This window comes from Lycorma delicatula, chromosome 4 (assembly GCF_047948215.1).
Source record: "Lycorma delicatula isolate Av1 chromosome 4, ASM4794821v1, whole genome shotgun sequence".
Classification (NCBI taxonomy): Eukaryota; Metazoa; Arthropoda; class Insecta; order Hemiptera; family Fulgoridae; genus Lycorma; species Lycorma delicatula.
Genome location: NC_134458.1, coordinates 53,843,305 through 53,866,695, shown reverse-complemented (window position 1 = coordinate 53,866,695; position 23,391 = coordinate 53,843,305). Strand labels below are relative to the sequence as shown.

The 23,391-nt window shown below is 29.7% G+C and overlaps 1 protein-coding gene across 7 annotated transcripts in view; it reads left to right on the top strand.

Annotated features, from left to right (window-relative positions):
* Positions 1–23,391, top strand: part of NfI (Nuclear factor I) — a 989,818-nt gene that overhangs the window by 755,362 nt on the left and 211,065 nt on the right. For all 7 annotated transcript variants that reach the window (XM_075362974.1, XM_075362976.1, XM_075362975.1 and 4 more), the window contains one exon: positions 10,599–10,782. In XM_075362974.1, the coding sequence (XP_075219089.1) occupies positions 10,599–10,782 (184 nt within the window). The remainder of the gene's footprint in view (positions 1–10,598; positions 10,783–23,391) is intronic.

The window sequence follows — 23,391 nt, the reverse complement described above, 5'->3', positions numbered from 1 at the left end:
AATTAAATAACTTAAGTAATCTGTAAATTAATTGACAACGGACTGCTTCTAGCGGCAGAGAATCGTGGAGGGAGCCGTGTGCAGCCAACCGACACACCACCATTGGTCCGCTCTGCGCCAGTTTTATTACTATAATATATTAACTAATAATCCGTTTCTTTTATTTAAATTTTATATTTTTTTTATTATTTGCATGACTGCCCAAAATGAATGCAGTGTTTTTAGGGTGTATATGTACGTTTGTTCTACTGTAGTAGCTCAACGATCGAACCGATTTAGATCAATGACCCCGCGTTGGATTCCAGGAGTGTCATAGGCTATATAAATACGTGTATATATATCTATATATATATATATATATATATACTATTAAATATATATACTAAAAAACCTAAACTAAAAAAATATATATACTAAAAAAAATTTTATTTTTTGTTATTAGGGTTATTTTTTATTATTTAATAGTGTATATATGTGTTTAATAGTTAATATATGTATGTATATCTATAAAAATATATGTAGTAGTGGAAATTTTCCGGTTGACGCACAAACTTTAATGAATTGAATTAATGAACTATGAACTGTAAGCCTCTATCACTGTGTGAGCTGGGTTTAAAATGAATGATTTGAATCAATCGAATGAATACTATTACAAAAATAGTATAAATAAATTTACGTTAAATAAATTTAAATAATCTCTGTTTAATAATAATAGGCTTCCCGAGCTCCGAAGTCCCGTGGGGACTTCGTGAGAAGCTAGACTGGTGATGCGAGCACCTCGTGTGAGGCTAAACCAATCATCTCCATCAACAGGTAACAAACAGGATGCCTTCTGGAGCGCTGTTTTGGAAGGTTCAATGGGGTGCTCTTATAATATCTTGCAAACAATCGTTCGGTTTTGAAAAATTCAAACGGGTTATTTGTTAGTAGTTTGAAGGCTAACTTTTGGCTGCATCTGGTACACTCTCGATCTAACAGATTACGGTTATTCGGAAATTTTGTTATATCTTCGCAACCAATCTTCCGATTTTCAATACTGAGACTGGGTATTTGCTAGTATAACAAAAAATCACGATGGAACCTAACCAGAACAAAATGTTTGTCAGCAATGTTTTTTTTTTCAGCGGTCGTGCTTTTAACTTTTAATAGTTACAAAAAATATAGATTAAAAAATTGAGTATTTCATTTATTTATTTTTTGTTATAAATATTATTAATTGTTTAAACCTGTTCGATTTTTTACCTGACTTTAACATTTATTTAATTTTTCCTCTAAATATTTAGATGTTTACCGCATTGTCCTACAGGCATTACGTCACGCGTGAGGAGGAGACAGTTTTTTCCTTGTTTTTCTTCTTTATTTTATTATACGTTTATTTGTTTTTCCTTTTTCTCATTTGTTAGTTAGCTCGTGATCACAATTACTAGCGAGTAAGTTAACAAATAAAACAGTTACTGAAGAGCTGAATTAATTGGACAAACTGGTCGTAGCAATAGGTCCGGTCGATGAATCGTGGAAATCATTATAATTGGTAAGATATATTTATTATGCACATAGGGTATACTTTACACGGTGACGGGGAAGGCTTAACCGAGAGGACGCCCACGCTGTTCGTGTTTCTATAATACATTTATAGCAGATCTTATAATTAATACCATAATCATCTTACAATAAGTAATACAGATTCTAAATGTAAATTAATTAATTAATTCAGTATATAATCGGTCAACTACCGTTGACTTTTGTGCATTTCACGCATGTAGACTGTCATTATGGTTTTTATTTTTTTACCTGCCCTATTTTTATTATGAAAGTATTTTTTCCATAAAAATTTAAAACCGGTTGTTATTATTAGTCTTTTAAGTAATTTAAAAATACTATAAAATATATTCTTTTATTTACACAGTATGGGATAAATGTCTCCAAGGCGTTCATTAGTAAACAAGTATTTTACTGATATAATAAAAGTACAAGGGATTAATTCTTACAACACGTTTGAATTAAAATTACTATATAATGACATCGTAAGGTTTTTAAATTAATAAGCAATTTTATTAATAAATATGTAACATTGAGTGTAAAAGAGAGCTGTTCTGAACGGTTTTTGGAATTTATTGAAAACAAGAAATCGCTCAAAAAAATTTCAAAAAATAATTTTACTTCAAATCTAAACTAAATGGCTATTTCAATTGTTATACAATCATCATCAGTAGATACTATGAAAAAGTACACATTTAAAAGTAAAATGAATACTAAATTAAAAAAATTGTACACTTATATGTATATATATATATATATACTAGCATCCCCATCGCGGCTTTGCTGGCGCTATATGGTTACTTGCGTTTTCCGTCGCAGTCAGTGAACGTTTAGCCGGTCAGGGCTTTGCCTCCTGGACCCCCTGTATTCATTATACTCATGTTTGTGAGAATAATGATACATAAAAATGAAGCTCTGTTCAATTTATAAAGACTATTATTGTATTTTAATTTTTTCAAAGCAACAGTTTCGGTGGTGCAGGATTTTAAATTTCACGTCGCTGCTTCGTTCGTGTAATACATAATCAGAATTACTAACACAATTTAACATCACAATGTTACCAAATCTCATAAAGATTGATTAATTAGCGGTAGGATAAAACGGAAAAGATATGAAAAAAATTATGATTTTTTATCCCTTAAAATATTAAAATTTTAAAAAAACTGAAAATTATTTTTAGATGTTTTTCTGAAGAGTATTTGCAAGCCCATATAGAATGAATATCTCGTTTAGTATAGTCGGAAATGGGGAACATTTTCAATCATTGTTCGAAATTATTTTTACCTTTGTTCATCCCCTTTCAATGTTGATTTTCAAAAAATCTAGAATTTGTTTTTTAGATATTCACATGAAGCTTCTTAATGTACTCTTACACTGTAAGATGAACGTGTATAGAAATTGTCATCAATTTATCTTCGGTAGATTTTTCTGGGCGTTAATTATCAATAACTGTTTTCTTTATAGGCAATCCTGATACAAGACTTAAGTTTAGTTTAAAACTATCTAATCATTTCAACCTCCAATCCAGTATTTGAATCAATATGGCTAGGTTTCAAAATAAAACTTATTCTTAGAAAGATAAAAACAGCATTAACCATAAACCAAATAGATATCCAAGCCCATGATCAAAATCTTAAGAGTAGGGGAAACAGTTATTTAATTCTTATGATTAAAACCTGTTATATATATTCTTTCTTAGTTTTTATTTCATTTACTTTTTTACGTATGATTTTTATATATACTTTTTCCTTAGCGTCTGCTGAGGATTATTTTTTAAAAATCGAAATTGCCATCTATGTTTACGTTTTAATTGAAACGTTTTGGAGTGTTGTTTTCTAATTTCAGATATGTTGAGACTACCCACCGGGTTGGTCTAGTAGTTAACGCGTCTTCCCAAATCAGCTGATTTGGAAAGTCGAGAGTTACAGCGTTCAAGTCCTAGTAAAGCCAGTTATTTTTACACGGATTTGAATACTAGATCGTGGATACCGGTGTTCTTTGGTGGTTGGGTTTCAATTAACCACACTTCTCAGGAATGGTCGAACTGAGAATGTACAAGACTACACTTCATTTACACTCATACATATCATCCTCATTCATCCTCTGAAGAATTATCTAAACGGTAGTTACCGGAGGCTAAACAGGAAAAAGAAAGAAAGAAAGATATATTGAGACTGATTTTTTTTTCTAATAATAATTTAAAACAGTAAACGATATTTTAAAGAAAAACTACTTTGAAGGATAGGAGATACGACGCGAAAATATCTTAGGATGGTTCGATTAATTTCTGTATCAGATGTTAGGTGAATGAATACTAGTAACAATTGAAAAAAAAAAAAAAAAAAAAAATTTAGTAACAATTGATTATTCATACGTTAGGCCTAAAGTTATAGAAACGAATTAATGATTCCTTTCCATTCATATAATGCTATTTATCATATCTTTATCTATCATAATGCTATTATGCTATTTATTTATTTAATGATTAATACACCTGATATGCAAAATCGTCAGTGACAGGAACTAACAACGATTGACAGTTCGAAGTTCATACTAAGATTATTATTGATACATCTTAACGTATTCGGCAAGAGGGAATTAAAATCGCATGTCTTTTTAAGAATATATTGTTGATAACCAAAACGTGAAATAAAGTTTAGAAATTTGAGATCATTTCGACTGTGTCTAATTAAAACATATTTCATCTGCTCATAAAAACAGAAGACCTAAATTTTAAAAATTAATATTTTCTTAAATAGACATTTCCTTTAAGATTATGCACTGCAAATGCACTTTTTAATGTAGTTTTTAAATAGCTCCGTATTAATGATATCTTCCTATTAATTAATTACTCGCATTTTCATGACATATTTGATGTAACTTTATTTAAATTACCAGAAATAACGCGTACTTCAAATTCAATATCTGGGCTTTAAAGTTATGTGATATTTATGACGTATTACGTACACTGATAAATCATACATGAAATAAAAGGGTAACTCAAATAGGTTTTCCTATAACTGTTCAATGCGAGCACCATTCGTTACACGGTACACATCCAGCCGATAGCAGAGTTCATACCATGCTTTAATCAGCAAGTCTGGAGTAATTGATGGGACAGCTGCTTCAATCCTGTGTATCAAGTCGGATAGATCAGCTGGTAACAGTGTCAAATACACCTGATCCTTTACATACTCCAAAGAAAAAAATCGCATGGGGGTCAGATCGGGTGAACGTGGAGGCCACGGCAAACAATCCCTGTCATCTGATCTCCGGCGACCGATCCACCGTTCGGGGAGGATTTCATTCAGCCGATCGCGTACAGCGTTATGCCGGTGAGGATGCGCACCATCTTGTTGTCAAATGAAGTTCTGTGATTCGTATTGCAGTCGAGGACAGAGTTATATTTATAGCATAGCAAGACAGTACATTCCAGACACACTTGCTTCCGCGAAAAAAAAACTGCCCGAAAACTTGCCGTCGGGTTGCAGCACAAAAAACATTAAGTTTTTGGGAGTCTCGTTCCCACTGCAATATTTCATTTCGCTGAAAACGACACGATAAAAAGAGTCTTCTTCATCACGTGCATCATTTCATTAGCGAGGCTAGTACGCAAACTATAATCTGTAGACTTTTACAGTTTGTTACAATTGCCAACGATATGGACGCAGTTTAAAGCGTTTCCTTAAAACCCTCTACACAGACGTCACTAGAATTGCTAATTCGCGCCCAGCCTTCCAAACGGATTTCCTAGGACTATGCACAGAAGACTCTCTTACAGGTTCGACGTTGTCTTCGGACACACTCGGTCGTCCTGTACTCTTCTCTTTACAAATGCAACCGGCGGTTTCAAATTGTTTATACCATCTACAAATGTTATTGTCACTCAGACGATCACAATGGAACGCACGTCAAACGGTAATTACAGATTCACACTTGGCAAACTGCAAAACACAAACGCGTTCTGTCGGGGGTCGCCTTCTTTGCCACTAACGCTTCCAAGCGGAAGGTATTGGAAACAGTTTATGACCTTATACAGTTAACGCTGTTTGAGTTGCTCTTTCATTTCATGTATAATTAAACAATGTACGTAAGACTTGAGAAATATTACTTAGTTTTAAAACCCCGATATTCATTTTGAAATACTTATTACAGAAAATTAAAGTAAAGTCATATGAAATATGTGCAATTGTTTCCTTTAAACTATCTCGTGTAGGCAATCCATCCAATTGTAAAATAAAATTTATAAGTTTTTTAAGCGGTAACCAATCTGAAAGAATAAACCAAAGTGGCTCATAGCTCTATGTTGATACTAATACAATTTGTATTGTATTTTGTATCATGTGATAGATTCATTAGCTTTATTTGACAGAACGAGTGACGACCTATGCAATATAAATGACCAATATTTGTATAATTCAATGCGTTTTAAAACCCAATCAGCCTTTTATACATATTTTTCGTCTCAAAAAACACCGTAAGATAAATTAATTAATGTTTAACAGTAACGAGATAAAGAATAAAGTAGTTAACGTCAGTTAAGTTACGGTTGACATACGTTATCGTTTCCAAACAAACAAAATTATTTATGTTATTATATAGAAAACTTTATAAATTCTGTTATAATAAGCACAGCTTTGCTACGTAACAATAATAAATTAACCCTTTATTACTTAATACATATTCACGAAGAATATTAAATATTGCTGGGCTACATAAAAAAGATCAATTTTTAATTGAGGTGCCACGAGTAACCGGAGGCGTTTCATAGCACCCACGAGAAATTATTATTGTTACTTTTTCTAATGCTAGACTATAACTCAGAATTTAATTATATTAAATTCATACTAAAGTGTGTGGTATTAAAGAAGTAAACCCGGATCCGATTAATTGCTCCGTTTCTAAGAGAATTCTACTCACGTCGTATCCCCGCCCATCTACATTCAGTTTCTCAGCAGACAGTACTGGATGGTGGGAATTGAGTAAGAAGGTGGTGCAGATGCTACGTATGCGTGATTGACTGTCAAACAGAGAAACATACGAGAAGAATTAACGAAGGATGTACACGAATCATCTTCCTTCTTTATCTTATTGGTTCTTTAATCTCGATTATTTTAGAACTAGATTGGTTGATTATGTATTAAGGATCCAGATTTAGTTAGGAAAGACGAATTGAAACTAAAAATTTTAGAGAAAACAGTGGTCAACTGTTGGAAATATAGCACATAAGAACCGTAGAGGACAACGATTAAGAATACATGAAACAAAGGATTCAGATTTTAAGATAAAATAAATATATTTAAAAATTAGTATGATATCGAAAATAATTGAGAAAAAGATCAGAAAAGTGACTGGTGAATGAGTAAATTATTTCCAGTACAAATAAAAAGTCTATTCTAATAAAAAGAATCTGAAAATTACATATTTACATACAGAAAAGGGAAACTAATTTGAATAGAATTTTTATTAAATAATAATCCTGTTTAAGTTATTCATAAATATGGAAATTACTCAGACAAGCCATTAAACAAAAGCAAATAAACATGTACATGGCTATGAACATATTGTGACGTAAGCAATTTCCAATGCGAATTCTTTTATCTCAAAACTAATTAATTTCAAAATCCACAAATTATTTCTTTAGTTGACTTAACATGTACCGATTTAACCAGGAATGTTTAAGAAGTATTGCAAAAACTGCAATATTATAATTTTTTTAGATTTTACTATACATCTAGAAAAAAAATTAGCTAATTTTTATTTGAATTCAACCAGAAAAGTAGAAAAAATGAATACTTTAAATTAGTTGATCAGGCGGAAGCTATTTATTATTAATTTTTTTATTTATCTGAATTCTCATCTGTTACATCATAAAAAGTTATGAGTGCTGTTACATAAAAAGTTAAGACATTATAAAATCAGTTGTTTGAATTCAATAACTAGTTTAGAGAGGTAAGTTATCTACATAGCCGACTTCTCGTCCAAATCTTAAACCTTTGACAAACAAGAATGAAGCAGAATAATTCCTTGCTGTTTAAAGCACTACGACTCGTCGTTTCACTAATTCACGGTCGAATCTTACTTCAAATTAAATGATTAAATCTTGTTTTTATAATTAACCGATCGATTCCAAATAAAGAATATGTACATACATACAGCGCGATCAAGGTAATTACCAATGCGGAAAATATGCGAACTAATAATTCTTCTTTTCCTAAAACAGTAATGTACAGTCAATAGAAACGACAAAGTGTTTCTTTGTAACTCGTTCTATTACGGCTTATCTTTGATCAACGTGTTCCAATTAGTTTTCTTCGCGTGTCATATTTAATAGCGGTTAGCGTCTACAAGTAATTTTATGTTACTGTCATTTTAACTACCGTAGACTATACGTCTTGTTGCCGAGTTCAGTCGTTATCTATTTTTTCAGTTTTTACATGAGCAAACTTTAGTCGTTAAACTAATTATCTTTTTTTTACCTGACTTAGAAAGGAGGTAATATGTTAAACAGTCTTGTATAAATATGTTTACATTTGTTTATTCCAGAACGACTGCTTCGAATTCCATGAATTAAATATTATATGATTAATTTTGATAACGATTTGAAAAAAATAATGGCAGACATTTTATCCGATAAAGTGGGATAACTTTGATACTGATTAAAGTCTATTGGAAATCGCAGAAAATTTATTCGACCAAAAGATTTAAAGAAATAATATCCACTATAATATTATAGAGTAATATAATAGATTCTATCCAGTCGGTAACGGAGGTAAAATATATATATATACCAGCGCCCTCATCGTAGCTTCACCCGCTCTTTACGGTAACATGCGTTTCCCGTTGCGGTCAATTTTTCCTTGTTTTATATTTTTCAGTCAAGTAACCGGAGACAGGTGCAGCCATTCTCGTCGCTACATACAGTAACAGTAGCAGTGGCTATGTTGGTTGAACTGCCGCGCTTAAAACCGTCGCACCCCTTAAAAAATCGAAGTTCAGAAAACCCAGAAATGGTTTTTAGATATTTATCTGAAGAGTATTTGCAAACCCAAATCTACTGAATATCTCGTATATTATAATCGGAAATGGGGAAAATTTGCAATCATTGTTAAAATTTTTTACCTTTGTTCACCCCTTTCAAGGTTGAATTTCGAAAAATCTAAAAAAATTATTTTTCAATTCTAAGTAGCATCTAACATTTTTTAAGTATAGATGAATTTTTCCCAACAAATTTACAAAATGAGTATTTAAACATATAAATACATATATCTTGATAAATATAGGAGAGCATTAGAAAATACTCTCGATGAGCTTCAGCTTCAGAATTCCCAGATCCCAAACCGCCGATAAAATTCCTAAATAGTGTTTTTTCGAACACATGCGCGCACACAATGGTTTTTTCATGTTGAAATATAGAATTTGTTACAAAAAAAACGTATATTAAGCTGAGTTAACCAGTTATATGTTAACAAACTGATTACAGACGTTCCTAAACAAAAAAAAATCACCGGTATTGCAAATTATATATCGCACATTAAATCGTTGCCGATCAGTTTGAAGCTTAATAAATTTACTTCGTAATGAACTTTACTTCCTCCATGAAGTTTTCGTTAAACTATGAATTTTTATTTCGTAACGCTGATTTTCTTCAACAGAAGAAGAAAAATTAAAAACAGACTACTAATTTTTTAACGCCCGAGTAAAAAATGGAACTAATAATGTCCTATTAATCGCGTAACAAATTAATCTTTTTTTTTATTGTCCTTACCAAATTTAAACTTTTTGGACCGATAATTTTTCATTTATCAACAATTTTCCAAGTAACTACTTCAATCAGTAATAGTTATTTGAACCTGATATTTTTATTTAGATAAAATTAATAAAAAAAAATATATAGAATATTTAACGGATTCAAATGGTATTTAAAAATTATTTTTTTTCTAATAATTGCTATACTAACAGCTGGAAAGAAGAAAATTGTGTAATAATCACGTTATAGATAGTGTGTGTTCTAAGGCAAAACGCCGGTTAAATCATTTTATTATTAGTTATTGTGAATCTATCGCGAATATGATTCGATTTTTATTATAAAATATCACTTCAGAGATGTCTTAATAACGGTTGATTTTAATTACTATTCACATTTTCTTCCCCAGGTTATCAAAACGATATAACAGTTTTGTCAATTTTTAAATGAATAGATTTTACGCGAAAAAAGACGAGTACCGTACAACTTCTTTACTTCAAAATTAAAACGATAATAAGAAATAATCGGATACTTTGCGGTTAATAAGCGATATTTTAAAATATTTTTTCACACCTGCGTAGACCCGACGTTAAAAAGGAATAAGCCAAAAAGGATAATTTTCTTTAGTTTTTCTTCAGTCTATTTTAAAATAAAATTTCAGTAATAGGTGAAACCAGATATTTAAAATAAGATTGATGGAGAAATAATAGATCATCATCCTAGGTGTTCTACTGCTATTTTGAAGCTTCAAACTCGGTAAATATACAGACAGCATGCTGAACGCAAATACGATTAAAGATAGCATCGCAAATAATTTAGTGTTTTTTTCTGACGTTTATAAAAAAGTTATTTATTATTATTTTTGTGTGTAATTTCAATTCAAAACTTCTTACTGATATTTCTACGTACATGTTAGCTTTGTTTTCTTTTTTTACATAAATAATATATTTAAAAAAAATTATTTTTATCGAAATACATAATGTTAATACAAGAAAAGAAAACATTAATAAAAGCTGAAATCAGTAGTCGCAATTTTCTAATAAAATTGCCCAAACCTACGATAAAATTTAACCTTCAGTATTTTGTTTTTTTTTTTTTAATGATTGATTTATCAATGCCGAAGTTTTATTGATATCCATTAAGGTGACCAGATATTACCTTCGGAAAAATACGCGAGGACATAAGATGGCCGAGGAGCCAGAGAAACTCGTTTCGTAGATCGGGTCGATATCATGCTCAATCTATATTAAAATTACATAGTACTAGTGTAATAAATCTTTAGTAATTTATCAATTTAATTTTCTTTTTCCAGGTTTGGAGGTTGGATCTAGTTATGGTAATATTATTCAAGGCGATTCCATTGGAAAGTACAGATGGTGAACGCCTGGAGAAATCACCAGATTGCGCGCATCCTAGCCTTTGCGTCAACCCTTATCACATAAATGTATCCGTCCGCGAACTTGACCTGTATTTAGCCAACTTTATCAACAGTCATGGTCAGTGCGATAACTTATTATTTTTTTCTTATACAAAATAAATAATCGATTACTATAATAATAAATTATTAATATATTTATATGCATAAATACTGTAGTATTGCTATTATTATTCGAGTGTTATTATTTATTTTGGCAGCGAGTGACTGTTTTAATAGATATGAGATATGCTATGTCGAGCGGTTTTTTTTTTTATTTCCAGCCCGTAGTCAGTACTACGTCTTCCGATCACTACGAAGATTTGTTTGAATGAGTTCATTCAACTCAAAACGTAATGCTATATGGAGGTCGCATATTTAAGATCCATTTACTAATTGACGGATAAAGATATTACTAGTTGTCAATTATAGATTTTTTTTCGATGGACGACATTCAAATACGTAAAATCGCCGAGCCGGCGTCAACCTATTACGAAATATTTCCTCCTTGCATATACCCGTATAAATAAATAAATAAATAAATAAACAAACGAATAAATAAAAATCAAGTTTGTTGAAAACCCCCTCCCACGATATCCTTGCTCACACTCTCGCTCTCTCCCTCCAAATCTCCTCTCCTAAACCCCCCCTTTGTACCGCTCCCCGTTCGTAGTTAACCGATTTATGAGTCGAGTTGGTGTGACGGTGTAGGGCGAGGACCGGTTTGGCTTAGCTATTTACCTTGGCGAAGGTTAGTTTCTTAAAGGGAAGCTTCATTTGCAAGGTCGTCAGGCTCCTGGATGCTTGCCTAGCCCTCTTGTCACATTTCAGATACCGAACATCGCTCTCTGTATCCGGCTTACTATTATTATTATAATAATATTAATATTATTTCAATTTTACTCTAGAAAAAAATTCTGGAGTAACTGAAACATATTTCGTAAAAAGTGAAAGACTTAATATTCTCCAGGTATCGAACCATTTTTATTTTTTTTTAGAGTATTTTTATTTATTTCCATTTTTATTTATTTTTTTGCTTAATTATTAAATAAAAATACAACTTTATTAAGTAATGAGATAATTCACGATTAGCCTCCATAGACTTGCAATATTTTCATCATAGATAAGTAAATTTATAGGTCAGTCCGTATATTCTCAAGTAATATACGGGGAAAAATTGGAAACGACCTCATTAACTCAAACTAAATATATTAGCATTATTATATTCAGATAGACACCTTAATGACTTATAGCTCTTGTTTTCTTTAATTTCCAGCTCCCTTTTTATATTACTTAGTGGATATTAAATTCCCCGACCATTAATATGCAGATATTAACCCAGGGACTTATCAAAATATTCTGGATTCGAATCGTAAAATGGTTTATAGCATTTTCAATTTATACAGAAAAGAGAATGACTTATTAAAATTACTAAAAAATAAGTATTATACATGATGGATGAATATTTATAATAATTTATGTTAAATCTACGTCCTTTCAAGTATTAAAAAAAAACTGGAATAGTTCTCAATAAATACAAAATCTTTTTTCTTAACGAACTGGAAACATAAATTGACACTTAATAAGCAAATAGAAGATATTCTACTTACTTCTACTCGTATTCTCAGCACCATCGCAAAAATAATTTTTGTATTATCAAAATGCACGACGACATAAAAAAAATCGCCCATCTCATGCTAATAAAACTTCATTTACTTGTAAATATTTCAAATACTTAAGTAAATTGTATTTCAAATACTTAAGTAAAGTAAATATAACAATATATCTATCAGATAAATTAATTTATAATATAATAATCCCAGCGATCTGTCAGAATCACTCGGTTTGACAAAGGTAATTCAAAGAAATAATTATTTTTTTCTTCAATTTACTTGACTCTTCAAAACCTATAAAGAAATTACGAACTTTAAACGTATATATCATATCATATACAACCTATGAGTTTTGTTTTTCGTTTAGGTGTGAAGATATTCGTTACTGATGGTTTATTTCTAGAACATTTTGTTTAATGTTTTCGCGCTACTTTAGATCGCGAATACAGAAGTTCTGCTATATTTTTTTCGTTACGGTAAGAGAAGCATATAAATTAGTTTTAAATTATTAACGTACAAAAATAAAAAAATTATTTCGGTAATACTAAAAATTACATATATATATATATATTTCTAAAATAGAATAAATTAAATTAATATTTATTTTTGAATTATTAATTTAGTCAAAATTTTGTAAATGAAATATTAATCATTATATTACTTAACATATTATTTTTTAATAGCCTAAATAAATAAATCTATGCGTCTCTGTGATTGTTGAATGCGCGTGGATGCTTTTATCAAATTATAACACAGAAAAGTGATAATTCATCAAACAGAAAAGAAAAATTGAGTTATTATAAAATATTTTATTAAATTAGAAAAAAAGTTTAAATTTGAAAAAAAATTAAATCACTTATATAAAAGAATATAAAGTGATAAAGTGACAAATGAAGAGGTATTGCGGCAAATAGATGAAGAAAGTAGCATTTGGAAAAATATAGTTAAAAGAAGAGACAGACTTATAGGCCACATACTAAGGCATCCTGGAATAGTCGCTTTAATATTGGAAGGACAGGTAGAAGGGAAAAATTGTGTAGTCAGGCCACGTTTGGAATATGTAAAACAAATTGTTAGAAATGTAGGATGTAGAGGGTATACTGAAATGAAAAGACTAGCACTAGATAGGGAATCTTGGAGAGCTGCATCAAACCAGTCAAATGACTGAAGACAAAAAAAAATATAATAGAAAAACTTACCTTTTTATTATATAAGTGATTTACAATATATAACTGATATTTACAAGAATATTTCAAAATATATCCAGAGTATTTAAATTTAAAAAAAAAAATAAATGTAAGTTTAAGTATCGTAGATCACCGGTTTTTTATAATCATACAGAAAAAATAAATGTTAAATAATTTCTATCTATCACTCTGCTAGAAATAACATTCTTTTTTTAAAGGTAGAAACAATGAATAGTAATCTCGGAAATAAAAAAATAAATAAATAAAAAAGAAGAGCCATCCTGTTTTTAAATTAATTTAACGATGTAAGGGTACAGGTTAAAAAGATGAGGAAAGACGTATGATTAAAATACATGAAGTAGTATCGAAAGATAAAAACATGTTAGAATTGCATTAGCGTGTAATAGAAAAGTTTGAATAATTGCATCAAACCGGTCAAATAATTTATAAAAAATTAAAAGTATGTAACTTACACAATAATATAAATGGTGTTTTATGATTACTATTGTACATATTATACTTTTTATTTTGGATTGTAAAACATTACATTGGTTTGATGCTATTCTCTACTAGTTTATATTCTGTGTTAAGCGGTTAACCTCACACAGATTTATAAAATTCTACATCCTATATTAGATTCCTTCCAATCGTTGGCTTCCATCACAGTACTCTTCACACATCCTTCCATTATTAAATCAACTAAAACTTGATGTCATACTCGGATACAGCCTACCACCCTACTTCATCTCTACAAAATTTGCCACAATTTTTTATCCTCTTCTATTCGTCGGTTTTAAATGAAAACAAACCCACCTAATTTTTATTATTCTTCTTTAACACCGCATTTCAATGGCCTTTACTATTTTCTTTTGCGCTTTATTTCGCTAACGTAAAACGCTACACTCTACACAAATATCATTAAGAATTACCTTCAATGTTTTAATACATATTTGATACTAGCTGACTTCTTTTCTACTTGAAAGCTCTCTCTTTTCCTTATTGTCCAAGCTCGCTTTTGATGACTACTTTATTTCATTCGCTGTATTTAAAAAAAAAAAAATTTATCTATTTCAATTTCGGTCAATAATTTATTATTAAAGATTACTATTCTATCTAATATATCATGTAAAGTTTGGCTACGAATTTAACATAACCTGTAATACGTAAAATCAATTAATTTTCTTTCAAGAGTACAGTAGTTTACTTCTTAATAATTACACGTATTAACAAAGAATACTCTGAGAAATAATTCATGTCTTAAGAAGAATTAGCAACTTGTTAATTATATTTATTTTTTGTAATAAATCCTACAAACAAATGAAAAATATTTTTTTTTTTTTAAATAGCATGTAACTAACTTCCTAATAACCAATAATGTGAATGCAAGCTGTTTTTACTCTTGAAGGAAACCACGAAGCTGGACCGGATGTTCACATCCCGGTCAGATACCGACAGCTAAACAGTAAAATAAGACGTTCTTCGGGGGAGAGGTACGAATACTGAATCGTGAATGTGCTGAGTAATAATAGTAAGCGACCTTGATTAGGCCGAGACTGTTCAACTCCCTTTCAAACACTATCCATCAGTCGGTCTCCGAAAGAATTAACTATCATTCAATACCCGTACATCTGAATCTACAGATGCATCCGAGTAGTATGAGAGTATCCTTACTCATTTTAATAAGCGCGTAGAAGATCGACACACAAATACAAAGGATTTCTGATTACGTTAGGTACAGCTAAAAATATTACTCATAAATCTTAATTTTATATGAATAGAAACATTTATTATCATTTTTTACGGAAAAATAAGGTAGCCAAAAATATAAAATTGTAATTTTGTTTATTAGTGTGAAATATAGTGTATAACCTGTTTGTTTCCCGACAAAAAGGGACGCGTTAATTTATTCCTTCACGCTATTTGTCCCAGTCTTTTTTATAGCTGTGACTCGTTATATCCACCTGAGGTACAAGGAATACTAATCTTGGTAGCTTTTTCTGTATAATGATGTTCATTATACAGCAGTGCCTGTGGTGAACAGAGTGAAATAGTCCCTCGTATATCTGATTATCGCCTTCATTTTGGTGGACTGGGAATGCTGGTACGCAGTTGCAAATTATGTTTAGTGAAGAAGGCAACCGTAAGTTCACTTCATTCTTAACAACCCTGGAATGGAATGGTTGTTATTCTTGAAATAGGTATTTTATTTTTAGGAGTGACTTCAGCTTCGCGTCTGGTTGCCTACAACCATTACGGTTGTGGAAGTTAACATATAAATATATATGAGAATCACGGCTATGAATTCAAAACCATAACACAGAAACAGTAACTATAACAGAGTATTAGTTTTTTATTTCAAACGATTTCCGCAGTAACTATAATTGCAACTTAATCAGTAAGTATTTTGCAACGAGATTACAGTAAAAGTTGTTACAGAAGGTTTTTTTGGAATCATGGAGACGTTTAGTCTTCATAAATAATAAACATACAGTCAAAAATTGTTATAAAATTTATCCGTTTATGTTTTTCATATGTTTTTTTCATAATGTAAAAATGCGTTCCTTGTGTTAATATACATATATAGAATATCTAGGTTGTTATTTATCTTTGTGTCTATTAGGTGATTGGAAAAATATTGACTCGTTGTTACTACAAGCGCTTTTTTTTAAGTGTTCATGTATTTTTGTTTAAACTACCATCCCGTTTGTCCAATTTAAAATTTTGTATTGCCAGAGCAGTTTAGTGTATACGATCTATGGATATTATGTTTAACCGGTTAATGTATTATGAATGTCTGGTTTATTTATTTAGTTTTTATTTATTTATTTTTTTGTCTCGAAAGCTGCGTAATACACAAATAAAGATTATTAACAGCACTTAGCATACTTAGCTTATGTTTTTTTTTTGTACACGTATTAAGAGAAGGAATGAACTAATAACTGTAGTGTTATAACTACCCGTCTGTGAATTAGGTATTACTTCTTTGCGATTTTCGTATATATTTCATTTACGACTTAAATTATACAAAACAAAAAAAATAAATGATTTTTTTTAATTTAACAAAACTAAATTTTTTTAAATTAAATTTAATTAATTTTAATTTAACATCAAGTTATGTTAGCCTCCGATTTTGAGTGAACTTGAATTACAAGATTAAAATAGGAAATTAACATTTGAAATTTTAATTAAAACTTAAAACTTGAATCTATATTTTTATAAATTATTTAAATACAACGTTTAGTTATTCGTTAAAAATTGAATACGTTATTTAAGGTGTGTTATACCATACAGACACCGGACTATAGTTTTCTATTCATGTTAGGTTAAAGAAATATGTGGGTTCACAAACAGCTAAAAACAAACCTACTAATTGAATAACAAAGCACCTATCATATCTGAAATTCCATAAACCGAATTTTATGTCTCCTAGGATCAATATAAGTTAGTTATCTTCAAATAATAAAATATTATTAACTGTTATTATTTATTATATTTTAATAAGATATTCTATACTTAATATACCGTTATTACGTAGTTCTGAAAGGTCATCTCAGGCGTAATGCTTTTGGGAGGATTAATTTCACGTTACCCCTTACCGAATAACACTGATTGATGATTATCTGGAAGTATTTCTCTACACCTCCATGTCTTTAATTTTTTTTTTCAGTATTTTTCAATTTTTTTTGTAATTAAGAATCTGAGGGGCTATGTTATTTTATCGTTTTCAAAAAATAAGTTTATCGAAAACCAAAATAAGATTAACTATTTAATAGAGCTCTGAGGAAAAAAAAACGTTAGGCTAAAGTAAAGAGTAAAGCGTAATGAGTAAATTATCTAACGCGTAACTGCTAAGAAACAATACTGGAAATAATGGGTGACGGGAAGTGTAGATCTCGTCATGTTTTAACGTGTTGTGACTTGAACACAAACTTCCGTAATCTACATCTCACTACTCAAGCCTAAGAAAAGTAACATCTACCATTTTCAACCAACCACTTTATAAAAAATCTAACGTGTATGTCGTTTCGCTAAATAGCTGGAAACATAAATATAAGATTTTATAAGAATCGGAAAACGTGTTTGGCCGTATCTATCTAAAAAACACACACACAAAAAAGGAAATTTTGTAAAATCAAGTATTCACTTCGCTCTTTTAATTAATAATAGACGTAATTATATAATACTACTTTGAGCGCACTATCGAAAGACCACAGACTTTTTTTATCACGCGACGTAAATTTTTTTATTTATTTTTTTTATCTCGATAAAGCTGAAAATCAAAAACTCGTTATTTTTAAGTTTTGATTGGCGTCCCCATCCCCAATATTGCCCCCAAAGATTTTTTTGTTGGTCGCTTGCACTACTACTACTACTACTCTAGAAGACATTTTAAAAAATTCTGTTAAAAAAATATGCAATAAATAAAAAGATAGCGTTTTCATTTTTTCTGAAGGGGGAATTTCGGGGCAAATTTTTTTTTTAAATGTTGAGATAACCATAGACGCAAGTACTGGCCTTAATATAAAGCGAGGTTATGTTTGCAAAATTTGAGAAAATTAACCCCCCAACCCCTGGAGAGATATTGACTCCAAAATTTTACGAAGAAATCGCCTTATATACATGAATCTCTGTACAAACATTCATAAAAATCGGTTAATCCAGTCAAAAGTTATTAAGCTTCAAACACGCCAATGCACGTGCATACCGTAAGTACATATGTAAGTACGTACGCACGAACATTACCCCTACTTTATTTTTTGGTTCCTGTGTCATGAATAGTCGAGAAATGAAAAAAAGCCCATACTCAATTTTTTGACTGTTTACCAGACTTTCCATCCTGCAGCACAGTTCTAGAGAGCTATGATGCCAGGAAAGTAAAAGTTAAAGATTTAAACATATTTTTGTGATAAATTCACGAAGAAGGGGGTCAAATGTTTCCCTAAACAAATATTTAAAAACAACATTGAAATGTTAAGATATCACTGTTAACAAAATATAATATAACATTTGAATATCAGAACGGTTTTTATTTAAATGCAAAATATAATATAAGGTTTTTATTTCAAAAATGTTTTATAATCAACTCTTTCAAATACACAAGATACCGACCAAATTGTTACGATTGTAGGTTAAATGTACCAGAGATACTAAACAAATTGATACTATAACAAACACACACGCAACACAAGCATAAACACACACACACACATTACTCTTTTTTAATAACAATATTTTATCTACTCGCACACACAAAATGATCGTCACACAATATAACTATGTTCTCTGTTTTTAATAATAGTAGTTAATTACGCTTAAATAAAAAGTTCATAATTAATAATATAATATAATACAAATTATACGCTACCAAGCTAGTCTGTTTAGGAAGCACATATTTATATGTATCGATTGACAAAAACGATTTGATGTGTTTACGAACAAAAAAAGATTTGAACATGACTCATAGTAAGATGTAACTAACGCACCTGGTCTGTCTGCAAACGAATGGTTACGCATCTGTCGCCTACGGCTACTGCGCACTGGTTGTTATACCGCTCCAGCAGTGTTGATTACGGATATTTACTGCTGTGTATTCATTATTACAGTGAAACAGAACGGTTAACCTAATCATTTTATAGTACCATAATTTGTGAGTATAATAACAAACTAAATCTTTCTACTTTTATTGTTTGACACGCATGTTCATACATGCACATACAATTACATATAACTACTAGCTTTTAAACTATACTTTTTGCTTTTAATATCATTTAATATTTATCACATAAAACAAATTAAAGAAAATCTTTAAAATAATTGACAGATAGATATTAAATGATAGAAATGTTCTGAATAGAAAAAATTACTAACCTGCATTTTTTGATAACTTTTTTAAAAAAATATTGAAAGTTCGTTTATTCTTTGTCGGTTTCTTTTTTTGTTGATAATTTTAACATCATAAGTTATGTTTTGTTTTTTTTTTTCACTTATTGTTTTAACGTCTTTTTTTAACTTTATGAACGATCTTTGCTGCTCTACGTCCCATTTTATTTATTATCATTAAAGTGTATAATTCCGTTACTTTATGCATTAAAGGAGTTTTTCTGTAAAAAATTATTCCTGTCCAATAAATATTAAACACCACTTTTTCTCTTATTCATCTAATAATATATTACTTTAAACACCGTAACAACGTTATTGTTAAATAATAATTTATATACCGTTTCCATCTTTTTATCTCGATTATCACACAAGGGATTTTCTACTTTTTTTAATTTGCCTGCGTATATAAAACTATATTTTAAGCAGTAATATATATTAAAAATAATAAAATATAAATGACCAAATCAATTATAAAAATATAGAAATATTCAAACTAAGAAAAGGCAGCGGTAAGAAGAATAAAAATACATTCTTTTAATTAACTTTATTCTCAGTTTTGACTTTGTAAGGTTTTAAGTAGATTTCCGTTGACTGCATTATGAAAATTCCTTTATTTCTTTAAAACTAATATGACTAACCGTATCTTTATTTCAGTTTTTAGTACGATGTAAAATTGTTTCGAAATTATTTCGAAATTATTTTGAAATTATTTCTTAAAATGATCATTTTTTTTTTTTTTTAAATCGCATTATGGATGGAAGTCCATTTTGATAATATGTTAAATATGATAGCTAATGCTACTTACCCTGATAAACTCCCTGCGTTTTAGATGAATGATTTATTGCTTAGTTTTTCCACGCGGTACAATTTTTGGCATAGCCAAAGGTTATTTTTTACAAAAGAGTGGCTCTTTTCTTGAAAAAATTATAGAAAAACTAAATAAAAGTAGCCATTTTTGGCTGTATTTTTACACTTACTCGATTTTACGCTGATGTGAAACGCGCAAAACTAATTCTAAAAATGTGCTTTATTAATCGCTTAATAACTAATATTTTTTTATTGTTTTCATCAAGTTTGTTTAGACTTACAAACCGTTCTAACAAACGATTTTTAAATTATCGTTCACTTTTTTCAAGTGGTTGTTGTATGATTTGAAAATGGTTAGTTTTACAAATTAAAAATAACCAGGTGCGTTTCTTTTGTTAGTAATTAGAAAATGTGAATAAATAATAAAATCATTGGTCATTATTTATTTTTTTTAATCTAATGAAATGTTTCACGCCATTGAAGGTAATGTACAATAACTCTCGGAGAAAAGGGATTAGTTGGCCCGTTGTCCTATGAGTTGCTGTCCGTAATACAGTCTAATTTGTCTATCTTATTACGTGTAGTTACGTTATTTATATACGAGTATAATCGTTTTCTCTGTACAACGGTTCGTGCAGATTTAGAGGTTATTTTAAACCTTTTTTTTCAAATGATCCCATCATCTCCATTCAAATACGGTTAATTTTTACTTACGGAATAGCTGATAATTGAAAAAATCGTAAATTCAAAACGCTCGGCAAGAACAATAGATACAAATTAGTAATCAATTACTAAAAGATCGTAATTTTATTACTATTTTATCCGCATTGCATTAATGATAAAATTAATTTAAATGGGCGATCTTTAACTAGTTTCCCAATTTTTCTTTTAAAGAAAAATTAAAGTAATTATAAAGAAAGAAATGAGTTGGAAAATTAAAAGATTACTTAGATTTTTATGTTTAGTACAAAGCGAGTTATTACTATCGTGCAATAACCAGTGAGAAATGCTTTCTCTAAGAGTAATTGTGCTTACTAATACAGTCGGTGAATAGAACGAAATGTGTCGCTTGTAGAAGAACTGAAATCACTTTCGTATCGGCTTAGTTTGCCAATACGATACCGATTAGTTAGCTCGATGAAAAAGTCAACGGAACATCACTTTCATTCGTAAGCATAGCATGGAATGTTTATCTTAATGATACGTCATTTCCAGGAGTGATTTAATACGCGTATCGGGTTGCCTACAACTTTACCCACTTAAACAAATAAAGCAAATTATTAAGTTTCAGTCGAACTGAAAAGATTTAGTGCGACTATTAAATCTGACAGAAAAGCTATTTATACCTATCACATGTATGAGCTGCCCGAGATTGTCGATCAGTAATTTGTTATTTCTATCCTAATTAAACTTACCAGGATTTCCCGAGAAACTGTAGTCAGGTTGGTGTTTACTATTGGAAGAGTTATGAAACACCTCTTTTCATATTTCGGTCCCTTTTTGGGTACATTTATCATTATCAACTTTTTACCCTTTCCTTGCGGTGGTTTTTTATGAGTTACGAGTAAGCGCTTGCTGAATCTTTATTAATAATGATGGTTTCAGTGTCCTTTACATATTTTTGTAGTTTGGTGAGGATAACTACACCTACTGGGGTATCTCTGGTAATTCTATCTCATTCAGTAACTTTACAAAAATGCCTAAGTTTGAATCGTAATTATTAACAGATAAAAACTAGCTTCCTTATCAATACTTATAATTATTTATCTTGAAAAATAAACTTGCTTAAAGTTACTGAGAATGTGTGCAAAATCACAATGAGTGTATTTAAGATTCATCATTGGAAAACGAATACTTTCGTTACCGGAGTGTTTAACAAATTAAACACTATGCCGTTTTTTTTTTTTTTTTTGGTTTGAAATGGTATTCAAAACCTTAGATTATATGAAACAGAGATAGGTGTTTTTTATTATTATTATTATTATTAATGTTTTTTATTAGAGCCGTAGAATTTGCGCACAGTAATATTTCTGTATAAATTATTTTCATTACTGTAATAACAACATTTTCTTTGGAATATGGATTAACAAACAAGAAATTTCAATGCATATTCCTTTCAGAAATAGAAAAACACTGTTATTTATTTTTATTATTATTGTTATTATTTTTAATTCCATTCTGCATATAATATGTTTGCAGTAGTAGTCGACTAACCAGTTATTTCCACAGTTATGTAATAACACTTATTATTATATAATAACTACTTTATAAAACATACTGACTCCTGTTATTATGCATTATATTATAACGCTATAATTATATGGTTGTAACTGTTAAAATTTTACGTACTACAATTACACTGCTTTACTTTTAATAGCCAATTAATGTATTTTATTATACTATTAATGTAAACGATTATCGTTTACTTTTGGTGCTCATATTTTAGGTGCGGTTTGAAGTACAAACTTTTATTTCAAGGACCTTTTTTTATCCATTTTTAAAGGTTTTCGTAAAACCTGTAGGATTTTATCACAAAAATCCGTTTTAAGACTTTTAGGCTTACGAATTAAAAAAAAAAACAAACCGTGTAAAACTCTTCTCAAATATATCTATAAATTATTTTCAAATCTGTACGACCTATTTTTTTTTTTTATTTCTGATAAATTAAAAACAGCGAAACAAAAAATGGGATTAGCATTCATTTATACGCATGCGATCTCTAAAGATTTCTTAAGATTAAATTTTTTAAGATATATTTTTTCTCAGTTATATATTTAAGCACAACCATTTTGTTAAAATTTAAGTAGTCCTTTATAATTCTGAGATTGCAAAAAATCTGAATTTATTTATTTTTTTTTAAATTACCAGTTTTCAAAAAAGTATGCAATTCTTGGTTATTGTAATCGTACAATATTTTATGGAGAATCCAAATATATGTACGCATGTATTTATCGATTCGAGTAGGTATAATTTCAACCGATATTGATGTTTTTTTTTTTAACGAGTTATTGTAATAAAAATGTTATAACGATAAGATGTATCTCTGGTTAATATTTTTGATGTGCTACTAGGTAGAACATATATAAAAATACAAAGCACTTTAACCTAATCTTTTTGCGTGAAAATTCTCGACACAAAACAGTAAAAGTTTACAAAACATTTATCATATTTAAAATTAATCAAAATCAAATTCGTCTTACATTG